This window comes from Pseudophryne corroboree, chromosome 2, assembly GCF_028390025.1.
Source record: "Pseudophryne corroboree isolate aPseCor3 chromosome 2, aPseCor3.hap2, whole genome shotgun sequence".
NCBI lineage: Eukaryota > Metazoa > Chordata > Amphibia > Anura > Myobatrachidae > Pseudophryne > Pseudophryne corroboree.
The window spans coordinates 668604819-668618511 of record NC_086445.1 but is presented as its reverse complement, the minus strand read 5'-3'; the positions used below and the strand labels follow the sequence as shown (position 1 = coordinate 668618511).

The window sequence follows — 13693 nt, the reverse complement described above, 5'->3', positions numbered from 1 at the left end:
ATGGCATACCGCTACTTTTGCACAGACTGTGCTCAGCAACTATTCCAGGACTACAACTCCCACAGCCTGGCACTGCGCGGGGAGGATTCTGGGAGTATGCTAACAGCTGCATGCCTGTTGGCCGGGTGACCGGAGTATGTGGGTACTTGGCAGCAGCTGCAGGAAACTGGAGCTTTCTTGTGACCTTTCATGAGTACAGTAGTGCTGCTGGCACTTCCTGTGCTGTACAATATAATGCTGCGCTGCTGGCTCACTCTACATGTGATGGTGGCCTCTGTACAGCCCAGGAGATGCCTCTTCTCTCAGATGTTCCAGGTGCACTGCAAGGAGACGAGTACAGTCTATAAGTAGAGAAAGGTGCAGGTGTGAGAGATGGAAAGATGTAGTGAGAGGGTATGTAGTTGGCATCCCGACAATCAAGATGCCGGCAGTCAGAAGACTGTCGTTGGAATCCCGACACCACTCAGAATCCTGACACTGGAATCCCAACGGTCACAACACCAAATGTAGGTATCAAGGAGAGGGTTAGGGTTAGGCTGCAGGAGGGGAGGATTAGGGTTAGGCTGTGAGTAGGGAGGGTTAGCCTACTTACCAAAATGTCTGTACCCAACCCAGTGAGAGAGGTGCAAAGGGTGAGAGAGGAAAGGAGAGGTGTATGGCTGATGGAGGGATTTAGGGGATGAGAGGTACAGGAGTGAGAGATGGAAGGCAGGAGTGAGAGGTACAAAGGGTTTGAGAGGGAGGGAAGGAGAGGTGTAGGGCTGAGGGTGTGAGTGGTGCAGGCTTGATAGATAGGAGGAGGGAATGAAAAGTGCAGGGTTAAAGGGGTATAGAGGTTATGAGAGGTTCAGGGGGTAAGTAAGGGAAGGAGGAAGTAAGAGGAACAGGGGTGATATGTGACACATTAAGGAATGGTAAATTAAAACCTATGTTAAAGTATCTAAAATTAATTTCACATTATCAAAAGCTGTAAAGCTTCGGGGTTCAAGTGTACCTCAGACTTACATCCATTCTATTCAGTTTCATTCTATTCAGTTTTCCCTACTGCAACATCTGACAATAAAAATTATTACAGGACCTTAGCAAGTTACTGCAGAATGTCCAGCACACATGCATGGTCAGCAGACCACACATACACAGTAGCACTGAGGATGCACAAAACAGAAGTGAAGTGACTGCTAATTACATCACTTTGTTTCTTATTCAATGCAGGATCAAGCTCCTATCCCTGCATGTGTTTTTTTAATACATTCATGCAAATGTTAAGTTTAGCCTTATGGTGAAGGCTTAGGGGTGACAGTGGCTGTTTACTTAATGTGTATTCCCCTGTTCCCCCTACACATCCCACACTGTGCTTCTCTGTTCCCCCTCCACACCACATCCCACAGTGTGTTCCCCTAGCCACAAGCACATACCATACTGTCAGTGCTCCAGTCTCTCCCCTCATGCTACCCTGCTGCTGCTTCTTCCCCTCCTCTACATCCATCATCCCATATTTTGAGCTCCCCCAGGTGCACCTACTTATGCCTTCTCCACAGACTGAGAGAGTCCTGCTTGCTGCCAGCTGTGTCCTATGACTGCGGTCCGGGACTGTAGAGGCCGATCACGGGTGGGGGTCTGAAATAACACACAGTTCAACTTGCTTCAGATTCCTCTGGCTAAGTGATCCGAGGAGTCATCAGCCTGACCCCACAGAAGTTGAAAACCATGCCGATTTGGTCGCGACCCAGTTTCAGAACTGCTGCGATACCTGTTCCATTGTTGCAGACCTAGATAACAGGTTGTGTATTCTTAGCTTAGAGGGTTGATGAAGCAAGCTGTCTCAATTTTTAGACAACAAACAAAATTGGGCGCCAATGATTGTATTGGATGGTAGCCGCACGTTCCTAGGGCCTGGTTTCTCTGACCCCAATTAAATATATCAGAAGAAAGAAAAAAATGGAACTGCGCATATCATCCAAAAATGAAACATTTATTCAATATCATAATAAAACATAAAAAGATTAAAAGGAAAAAATTCCCCCAATTACCGGCCGGTTAAAGCAATAAAATTACTATTCAGTATTCCTATCATGCAATAAGCCCATATATCACAATGTTATACTCTCAACCACTTAGAAACAATAGTCAAATTCTTGCATCTGTTCACAGGTGACTCCTATAACACAGCAGGCGTCCCTGCAATGTTATATATATAATAAATTGTCCATGGGACTGTTTCAATAAGCAGCAAAGATGTATTTATCCTTCAGTTGTTCTACCCCTATACAACCGGAGTTTTTATGGAATAGCAGCAATGTCCCAAGAATTAATTGATGCAAAGACAAAACAGCAGTGTGAGCCTGTATTTGTTAGTCTTTTTTAAAAAGCAGAAGTGTTTGTTAATAGGCAGTCTCTGATAGCAGGCAATTAGTGAAACACACAGATCTGGGAGCAAATTCCCTAATCCCCTTAGCACTGTGGTCCGGGTGTCAAGATGTTAGTATAGCATCATGCACTTATGCATACCACAAGCAGTTTATGCCCACAGAGATTTACACACTGTACACACTGAGGAAGCCGCTGAGGTCAGATTAAAGCAGAGAAACGCGTATGTGGATGACCGTGAGTTTATAGCCGGCCGGCTCAACTGTTGAATAGGACATCTCTGTGGGCATAAACTTTTTTGGTTCTTTATTTTCTGTTTTTCACAGCACCAGGGTTTTCTTACCTGATGAAAAGGCTGCCATGCCTTGAAACGTTGTAAGATACCTGCATTTTGTTTCTTTGGACACGATGTTATTTGTTGTCACTATGCTTTGAATACAAACGTTTTTTGCATAAGCCCATGGAGTGCCGCCTCATTTCCTTCGCTGCTAACACCTGAGCCACAGGTGGGGAAGGATACCTCTACTATATAGAGATATATATATATATATATATATATATGTATGTATGTGTATATATATATATATGTGTGTGTGTATATATATATATATATATATATATATATATATAAAAAATGACCATTATTTACGCAGCTATTGATATGTATTAATGTTAAGCATTGTTAAATTACGTGTTTAGTAAATGCGCTCTCACAAAACGTCTATGCTGAAATACTAACATCCTAACACTGTTTGTTTGTTTTTTTACAAACATGATATTTCTGGTGGTCACAACTGTTATTTGATTTAACAGAGGACATGGCAATTATGGCCCATATCATGACAGTCCATGCAATGACAGAAATTTCAATGACAATGAATATGTGGAATATCCAGAGACTCCGTACCGTGATTTCCTAGAAGACAGAAACTATAAGGAATATAGAGACCACAGAGACCCTGCTTACCATAGTGGTAGGCATCATAACAGTAGCAATAACAAATTTTCTGGTTACCATGGAGGCTATCAGCGGGACCGTGGACAGTCCTCACATTATCAGAACAAGACCTCAGAACCCCATTACAAGAAATATGACTGTAAACCTGCGAAGAGTTATAAAAAAGAAAACGAAGTTCGAGTAACGACCTCTACAGCAAAAGCTTTACAAACAGGTGCGTACAAATATAAGCAGGAACATATAGCAAGTTCATAAAGCAAAGCAGGCAAATACTGTAGGTACAACTCATTAATTTTCTATGAAAATGCAGGGGCCATAAACATGTCCTGTTACTGATTCAACCAAAAAGCATTTATACCAATATAAAGATACAGATCATAATACTGTTCTAGTATAAAAAAAAATTAATTATGAAAAAGCTCTGCCCATGTATAGATGTAGACTGAATAGTCTTGGTATTGCTACTTGGAGAGTGAATAAGTACTTATTATATGTACTATAGCAAAAAAACTATATGCCATCCTTTACCACAGAGTTCCACCCAGAGAGAGCCCTCGCTCGTCCAGTCTGGCGCTAAGCGAACAGGGGTTTCGCTCTCTCTCGACTCTTCTCCAATAATTTCCATTTTGCAATCCCACTTTCACACCTTGTCATTTTCTGTGGATGGCTGGTGGGATTAGGGGGGAAAAATATCACACTTTCGGAAGAGTGGAGAAGTTGCTCATAGAAACCAGCTTCTACCTATCATTTTATAAAATGTAGACGCTGATCGGTTGCTGTGAGTAACTTCTTCTCTTGTCCACTACTACACTATTTAGAAGGTTTAACACTGTCACTGCAGAGGGCTACATACAGCTAACCAGCAGAGAATGAACCAGATTCATCCAATGCACCTGAATTTAGGGAGAAAAACAGTAACTTTTTCTCCACTGATCTGACCATCAGTAAGGGATGTTGGCGTGCACATTTGCGCCTGTAATGCATTTCTAAAATAATTAAAACATAGAAAAATATGGGTGGGAGGACTTTAAGTCCCTCTATCTCCCCAACCCCACATCCTAAAAAAAGGTGGGGACATAATATTTTAAAAGAAGGGTGTCTCCTCTCAAATTATGTGCCCCCCCATAAAGATTATTGCCTGTGGTAAGTGTGATCACCAGGCAAAAACCCCTGAACTATATAAAAAGACCTCTTTGTGCAATGACTTCAGTCACCTCTCAAGTCTCCAACCTGAAATGCCCATGGTTCACAGACATGGTGTGAAGTCATAGCGACATTGTAGGCAATGTGTATACCATCGTACATCTAGGTTCGCATGTGTCATTAAGAGTTTCCAGTGGTGGAACTTGTGGCGCTGCAGCCGGTGCATTGCACCGAGGCCCGCTGCAGTTAAGAGACCTGAGGCATTAGAATGAGTCACATTGACTGCGGCTGCCACCCGCCGTTATTCCCTGCTCCAAGCCGACAGCCCCTCCATAATTAATGAGCAGCCTAGCATCACCGGAGCACAGTGACAATGAGACTGCAAGGAGGGAGAGAAGATGTCAGGATCCTGTCTCCTCCCAGTTCCTCCCCGCTCCTCTCTGTAAAGCTGTTACCTTGGCTTCCTCCTTCTAAGGCTGACCTTGCTGCCGGCACTGGGGATCTGACGTCACCATCTGGTGACAGTCACCGGCGTAAATCCCACAGAGGAGCGTTCTGCAGTTCTGGACCAGGTAAATTATTTATAATCTGTTACCCACCCACTGCCAGTAACACTCTTCCTGGCATCACCCACTGCCTCACTCCATCACCCACTGCCTGTCACCCACTGCCTCACTCCATCACCCGTTGCCTGTCACCCTCTGCCTCACTCCATCACCAGCTGCCTGTCACCCTTCACCCTCTCCCTGGTGTTACCCACTGCCTCTCTCTCCCTGCTAACCTGTCCCTGGCCTCACCTAGACCCCTAGCATCACCCACTGCCTCTCTGTCACCCCCTCCCTATCGTCTACTGCGTGTCACCCCACTCTCTGCCTAACTATGTCACCCACTGCATCTCAGTCACAGACTCCCTGTCACCCTCTCTTTGGTGTCACCTAATGTCATCCCTAGCGTAGCCCACTGCATCTCTGAGTCACCCTTTCCCTGGCATCAATCATTGCCTCTCTCAATCACCTGTTGCCCGTCAATCTTTCCCTTTTGTCCACTGCCTATTACCCTCTCCCTGGTGTCACCCACTGCCTGTCTCTAGTGTAACTCGCTGCCTCCATTGACCTCTCCTTGTCATCCACTACCTCCCTCTATCACCCACTCTCTCTTGATATCATCCTCTCCCTATCACTCTTTCCCTGTCACCCCCATAGTCATTTACTGCCTGGCATGCTCTCCTTTTAACCTGCCTCTCCCTAGCGTCACACAGTGCTTCCCCCTGTCCTCTCCCCCTCCCCCTATCACCTTCTCCCTGTCACTCACTGCCTGACAGCTTTCCCCTATCACCCACTGCCTCTCCTTGACATCCTCTCCCCATCATCCACAGCCTCTCTCTGTCAAATCTCCCCGTCATCCACTGTGTATCCTTGTCAACCTCTCCCCATCACCCACTGCCTTTCTCTGGTGTCACCATCTGTCTCTCCCTGGTCACCCTCTCCCTTTCGACCACTGCCTTTTCCTGGTGTCACTCTCTCCCCGTCACCCACTGACTGCCTCTCCCTGTCATCCTCTGCCTCTCCCCTTCACCCTCTGCCATATGAATATTATGAACATGGGGTGGAGCGGCGGAGCGGAGCTCAAAGCATCCTTTAGCACCTGGGCACGCCACTCACATGTTCCGCCACTGAGTTTCCTACACTTTTTGCACGTGTGCAGTAGCAAAAAATTGCTCAACTGTGCAAACATTGGCACTGCATCCACCTCTTAATCAGACCCATAGAGACTGCTTAGTTCCCTGTACAGGGTATTAGGACTCTGTTTTCCCTCTAGTCTGTCCCTCTTGTGACACCAGTACTTGCTTCTCACGCTGTAGCTGCATCAGTTGCTGCTGCTCCCCAATCTCCGTGGCCCTGCAGGGCAGTGTCCCGGCTTCCTCTGAAGACACCCCTCAGTGGCGTTATTTCACAGTTGGTGTCTGCACCTAAATATGCTCTGTCTCATGCTGCTCTCAAGTTGTTTGTTTAATATAATATTTTTTCTGCCACAGTCTTTATAATATAAACAGTAGAAACACTGTATATACATACCTTACCTATTATAGGACTCTCCCTCTATAATACCCCTTTCACACTGCCAATGCCCGGTTCCCACCCGGGAATTGGAAATGGGTTCTCACTGCCCTTTGAATATTAGAGATGTGCGGCGGGCACTTTTGGTGTTTTGGATCTGGATCCTCGCACGTGTTTTGGATCTGGATTGGTTTTGCCAAAACCACCCTTTCGGGTTTTGGTTTTGGATCTGGATGATTTTTGAAAAAAACACAAAAACAACTAAAATCACAGAATTTGGGGGTAGTTTTGATCCTACGGTATTATTAACCTCAATACCATTCATTTGCAGTCTATTCTGAAAACCTCACAATATTGTTTTTAGGCCAAAAGGTTGCACCGAGGTAGCTGGATGACTTTGCTAAGTGACACAAGTGTGCGGTACAAACACCTGGCCCATCAAGGAGTGGCACTGCAGTGTCGGACAGGATGGCAGATTTAAAAAAACTAGGCCCCAAAGAGCACATAATGCAAAGCAGAAAAAGAGGTGCAATGAGGTAGCTGGATGACTTTGCTAAGCGACACAAGTGTGCGGCACCAACACCTGGCCCATCTAGGAGTGGCACTGCAGGGCAGACAGGATGGCAGTTTTAAAAACTAGGCCCCAAACAGCACATAATGCAAAGAAAAAAAACGATGTGCAAGATGGAATTGGTTGTATAAACAGGACATGCACACTTTAACAAATCAGTAATTTCAGCAACAGGGTCTGCTACATGACTGTGGCTGAAATTACTGGTTTGTTTGGGCCCCCACAAAAAAAGAAGCAATTAATCCCCCCAACAAAAAAGAACCAATTCATCTCTCCTTGCACAAACTGGCTCTACAGAGGCAAGATGTCATCCTCATCCTATGATTCCTCACCCCTTTCAGCGTGTACATCCTCCTCCTTGCAGAGTATTAATTCGTGCCCACAGGAATCCACTATCACAGGTCCCTGTGTACTTTCTGGAGGCAATTGCTGGTAAAGGTCTTCCTGGAGGAATTTATAATTAATTTTGATGAACATCATCATCTTCTCCACATTTTCTGTAAGTAACCTCCTATGCCGATCGCTGACAAGGTTACCGGCTGCACTAAACACTCTTTCGGAGTACACACTGGAGGGGGGGCAACTTAGGTAAAATAAAGGCAGTTTGAGCAAGGGCCTCCAAATTGCCTCTTTCTCCAGCTGGGTCCACAGGTTATCCACAGGATAACACTGGGATATGCCGGAGCGACAGCGGAAATGGCACCAAATAGTCACGAGCTTTCTGGCCTCCCAGGATGCATCGGGGCTCCTCCATATAATTCCGCCCACCGACTCAGTCAAATCAGTTTTTTGTTTGGTGCGGCAGGAGCCGGACCATGGTCACAGGGCTGCTGTTAAAGCAGTCCTAAGCTTTTATTATTTTATTATTATAGTCTTACTATGTTTTGAGTGATCTTTCTTAACAGCGTCTTAAACGCATGCTAGAAAGAGTCGCTCCAACAACTCTCCACCGGGTCGCAACAACGCTTACCTTCGAGTGTTAGTGCTGTCTCGGCGGGCATCTATGACGGATGTTCTAGCAGGTCCAGCAGACGTTACCAGGCTGTGGCCGGCGCATGGGGAGAAGGTAAGGCATCGGTTCCACTTACTAGGGGATTCCGGACACAGCCGCACTGTATTGGAGGAGACTATAAACAGTGGTTGATGCGCCGCCACTCTTAAGTGTTCCAGCGCTGTGCTTTAGGGATCCTAGGTGCCAGGACTAGGTTGAGGCCGTGATCCCTGGAGTTTGTCAGCAGGTAGAGTCAGACGCTCTCCTGGTCGCCCCTCCCCCCAGTTCATGACCAGTTTCCGTGCGTCTCCTGTCCATGAACTGATGACCTCACTTCCGTCTCAGACGCTACCACGAGGGTACTTGGTCACAGCTTAGGCTGCTGCGGTTGTGTACACTAGAGTTGCCGTCGAGACCAGGTCGCAGACAGGAGCATCTGCATACACTCATCGTTCACTGAGCGTCTGTGTCTCTTATCAGTTACCGGAGCGGCAGTGTACACTAGTAGCGTCTTTCGAGCGTATTGATCGATCTTGGAAGTGGGGTGAGTCTCCCTGTATCCCACTCTACTGAGTAAGGGTTATACAGTACTAAGATTCTATCTACTTGTTAGTATGAATAGTTAATTTTGGTACACAATGCATATGAGGCCTGTACAGTACTGTTGTTTTCTGCATATTATGTCTGAAAAACTTGTTGTAATAGCTGTTTAAAAACAGAACTACAGTAATTGTACTCCTACATACTAGAAAAGTATTTTTGTGGATGATTATATTCTCATATGACAATTTTTAACATGTGACTTACTGCTAGTGTGATTGACTTTTATTTGTCAGTATTGTTTCTGAACCTCAATTCAGGTGCACGGGTTGTGGTCAGATTTATATCACTTCTATATCTATATAGGTGATTTTCAGTCACAGAGAGTGAAGTATTTGTAAAAAAACAGATTATTTACCATGTCTGTGAGCGGCAAAAGTGACGAGGATACAGGGACTCCTACACCCTTAACATGCTTATCTGATAAAATAAGGACTTTGCATGGAATAGCCCAGTATCTTACTTATGAGGGGCAACGCCCTGCAAGAAGGGGTGTGGTCGCACAGACCTTGTCTAGATTAGTTGACAGATTAGCACCTGCAGGTCCACCCCCGGGAATAGGTTACACTATTAACCCATACATGCAGCTCCCTCCTTATGGTTTAGTAGCCAGGCTATTAAAACCAGGGTCGATACATCCATGTTACAGACTATACAAAATGATACAACAGATGAGGATACAGTGTATTCAAATACCCCATATGATGATCAGTCGGAGGGTTTCACCTCAGAGGATGTAGCTGAGCTTATTGATGCCATGAAGGCTATTCTGTCTCGGGAGGAATCATCCAAAGCAGTGTCAAAATCTAAAATACCTATGTTTAAATGCCCAAAAACAGTTAGGACTGAATTTCCAGAGTCGGAAGATCTGACGGAAATTATGGAAGGACCTTGGGCTACACCCAATAAAAAGTATAAGATTCCGAAAAAATGGGATTTTACTATCCTTTTCCAGCTGTGGACTGTTCAAAAAGAGAAGTTCCTCCTAAAGTAGATGCACATGTCGTGCGACTTGTGCGTAAATCTATTTTACCATTGCTATCTACCTCACTGAATGAGGTCACAGAAGAGTAGATGGTTTCTTGAAAAATATTTTCTCTCTCTCAGGGGCTGTGGTAAGGCCAGCTATGGCTTCAGCCTGGATGGCGAAAGCAATGGTAGAATGGGCGGAGGAACTAGAGAATGGCCTCTCTGCTTCTACCAGGGAGCAGGAGTCTCATCTAGGACGTATAAAACAAGCTGCGCAATATTTTGGAAGAAGCAGCAATTTATATAGGTACGATTGCTTCTAAAGCATCAGCCTTGACGGTAGCCGCTCGCAGAGCAATTTGGCTACGCATTTGGAAAGCGGATGCAGAATCCAAGAAAGTTTTGTAAGCTCTGCCTTTCGCTGGTGATATTCTGTTTGGAAAACAATTGACAAATATTCTAGAATCAGAAGCTGAACCCAAGAAGGTCAGGTCTCCGGCTAAGCCTAGGGGTTTGAAATTTTGGCCATTTCGATGGCAAGGCAGAGCAAAAGGGAAAGAGGAATCTAAGCAACCCCTGTTCAATAAATCAATTAGGGGTAGGAAGCAATGGGCCAATAGACGGCCAGCTTCCAAACCAGAACAGAAGCCATCAGTCTGAGGGTGCCGACCTCCGCCTGGAGGACTTCAGGGTTGAGGGCGACGCCTTCACTTTGCACACATATGGCATCAGTCGACGACAGATGCTTGAGTGCAGAAGGTGGTATCTCTCGGTTATGTTTTCAAGAGGCAGCCTCCTCAAAGGTTTTTTTGCACCAGCCCGTCTCATATAGAGTCGAAGGCCAACGCCCTGCAAAAAGCAGTTCAGAAATTGCTTCAGTCTGGGGTAATTATCCCAGTTCCCCACACAGATGAGGTGGCCGAGTGGTTAAGACGATGGACTGCTAATCCATTGTGTTCTGCACGCATGGGTTTAAATCCCATCCTCGTCGCAACGGGGACAGGGTTTTTACTCCAATCTATTTTTGATTCAGAAGCCAAATGGGTCATTCCGACCAATTCTCAATCTCAAAATGTTAAACAAATACATTTGGGTTCCAAGGTTCCACATGGAAACATTACGTTCCATAGTTTTGGCTACGGAACCAGCAGATGACATGGTATCTTTGGATATACAGGATCGTTACCTACATGTGCCCATAGCACGATCCCATCAGTGTTACCTCAGGTTTGCCATCCTCCAGCAACATTTTCAGTTCCAGGCTTTGCCTTTTGGGCTAGCGACAGCCCCCAGGGTATTAACCAAAATTATGCTGGTTATGGCAACTTATCTCCGCAAACAGGGGATAAGAATTTTTCCATACCTCGACAATCTTTTAATCCTGGCACAATCCCAGGAATTACTCTTGAGCCATCTCCAACAGACGATAGTCTGTCTACAAGGACACGGATGGCTCATAACTTGGGAAAAATCGTCTTTGAATCCGTCACAACGGATGATTCATTTGGGGGCCATATTAGATTCAAGTCTACAAAGAATAATTTTACCTTGGAAAAAGATATCCAAGGTGCAAGAATGACTCAGGAGTTGTTGCACAGTCAGACAATATCAGTCCATGCATCAATGCGTCTGATGGTGTCAACATTCGACATGGTGGAATATGCACAATTCCACTCTAGACAACACCTCATTCTGACCAGATGGAACGTAAGACATCAGACAATAAAAAGACAGATGATAAAGCTTCCAGTAAACGTAAAAAGGTCACTAACCTGGTGACTTCAGACGGACCATCTAGACAAGGGGAGACCCTTTTGGATAACAGATTGGCAAGTCCTGACAACAGATGCCAGTCTTCAGGGCTGGGGAGTGGTGTTAGAAAGTTTCTGGTTCCAGGGAAAAGGGACCATAAGGGAAAGTTACCTGCCAATAAATCTGTTGGAAATAAGGGCCATATATATGGCTCTGGTTCAGGCAAATGACATTCTGCAAGGAAGACCAGTCCAGATCCACTCAGACAATGCAACAGCAGTAGCGTACCTCAATCATAACGGAGGAACTCACAGCAAAAGGTTAATGGAGGAGGTAACTGACATACTAAGATGGGCAGAACTCCATCTTCCAGCATTGTCCGCAGTGTTTGTTCCAGGAGTGCTGAACTTGGAAGCGGACTTTCTCAGTCAACACACCATTCAGGAAACTGAATGGGCGTTACACCCGGAGGTGTTTCAGACTCTAGTAAACAGATGGGGTCTGCCAGAGTTAGATGTCATGGCGTCCCATCTGAACAACAAAGTTCTGATATATGGGTCAAAAACAAAGGATCCCAAGGCGATCCTTGTAGACGCACTGTCAGAGAAATGGGAATTTCATCTGGCATATCTGTTTCCACCAATCTCCCTGTTACCCAGAGTGGTGAGGAAAATAAAGCAAGCAAAGGGGGCTATAATTCTAATAGCTCCAGCTTGGTCCAGAAGGCATTGGTACACAGATCTACTAAGGATGTCCGTGGAAGCTCCAATACTGCTCCCTCAATGTCCAGATCTACTAATGCAGGTTATCACAGCCATCTGGATCGTCTGTCTTTGACGGCGTGGCTGTTGAAACCTCTATCCTAAAGTCAAGAGGATTTTCACAACAGGTAATTCGAACTATGCTTAGAGCAAGAAAACCTTCAGCTCGTATTTATCATCGAATATGGCAAGTCTATATTCTTTGGTGTAGTGAAAGGGGTATGGATCCAAGATCTTTTAGAGTATTCAGGATTTTGGATTTCCTTCAAGCAGGATTGGATAAGGGGTTAAAAGTAGCTTCCTTGAGAGCTCAAGTACAGTATCAGCATTAACTGTATGGTTTCAGAAAAAGATTGCTAACCTACAGGATGTGCGTACTTTCAGGGAGTGTTCCTCCTGCAGTTCCCTGGGATTTGAATCTGGTTCTTAAAATCCTTCAGGGAGCTCCGTTTGAGCCACTTAAGAGAGCAGATCTTAAATGGTTGACGGCTAAAGTTCTCTTTCTACGGACGATGGCGTCAGCTAGAAGAGTGTCAGATTTAGGAGCACTGTCGTGTAAGTCTCCTTTTCTGATCTTTTATCCAAATAAGGCAGTTCTCAGAACTAGATCTGGGTATCTTCCGAAGGTGGTCTCAAAGTTTCACCTTAACGAAGAGATTGTAGTCCTGGGTTTTCAGGTATCGGGACTTTCTGCGGGAGAAGCGTCGCTGGACGTGGTCCGTGCGTTAAGAATCTACAAAGATCGTACTAGTGCCATCATGCCATCAGACAGATTCTCTCTTCATTCTCTATGGATATCACAAAAGAGGATGGCCTGCTAGTAAACAGACGCTGGCAAGATGGCTCCGAATGGTAATTTCAGAAGCATATTCTCGTGCTGATCTCCCTGCTCCGGCTAATGTCTCTGCGCACTCTACACGTAAGGTAGATCCTTCATTTTCAGCAAAACATGGTGCTTCAGCAGAACAGATATGTAAGGCAGCCATATGGTCTTCCATTAACACATTCATTATACATTATGCCTTGGATACTTTTGCCTCTCATGGCGCGGAATTCGGGCGAAAGGTTCTCCTGTCTAATCAGGAGCGTCCCCACCACTAAAAATGGCTTTGGGAATCCCAATGTTATCCTGTGGATAACCTGTGGACCCAGCCGGAGAAATATACGTTATGGTAAGAACTTACCGTTGATAACGGAATTTCTCCTATGTCCACAGGTATCCACAGGGATCCCACCCTGACACACCTGATTTGAGGATCTTTTCAATCACTAAACCTCTTCCCTCTTGTATGGAAGGGTGTGCATGTGTGTTCTTATCACCTGAATAGGTTTCTACATGATGCTCCTGCCTAGATTGCTGTGAAAACAACTGATTTGACTGAGTCGGTGGGCTGGATTATATAGAGGAGCCCCAATGCATCCTCGGAGGCCAGAAAGCTCGTGACTATTTGGTGCCATTTCCACTGTCGCTCCGGCATATCCCAATGTTATCCTGTCGATACCTGTGGATATAGGAGACATTCC

At 45.4% G+C, this 13693-nt stretch overlaps 1 protein-coding gene and 1 non-coding gene across 2 annotated transcripts in view; both read left to right on the top strand.

Moving 5' to 3' along the window:
- The window catches only part of LOC135042967 (uncharacterized), a 490494-nt gene that overhangs the window by 343817 nt on the left and 132984 nt on the right, over positions 1 to 13693 (top strand). The window contains exon 4 of the mRNA XM_063955072.1: positions 3181 to 3539. Coding sequence (XP_063811142.1) covers positions 3181 to 3539 — 359 coding nt within the window. The remainder of the gene's footprint in view (positions 1 to 3180; positions 3540 to 13693) is intronic.
- TRNAS-GCU (transfer RNA serine (anticodon GCU)) lies at positions 10566 to 10647 on the top strand. Its single transcript has one exon. It is a non-coding gene; the product is annotated as a tRNA-Ser (tRNA).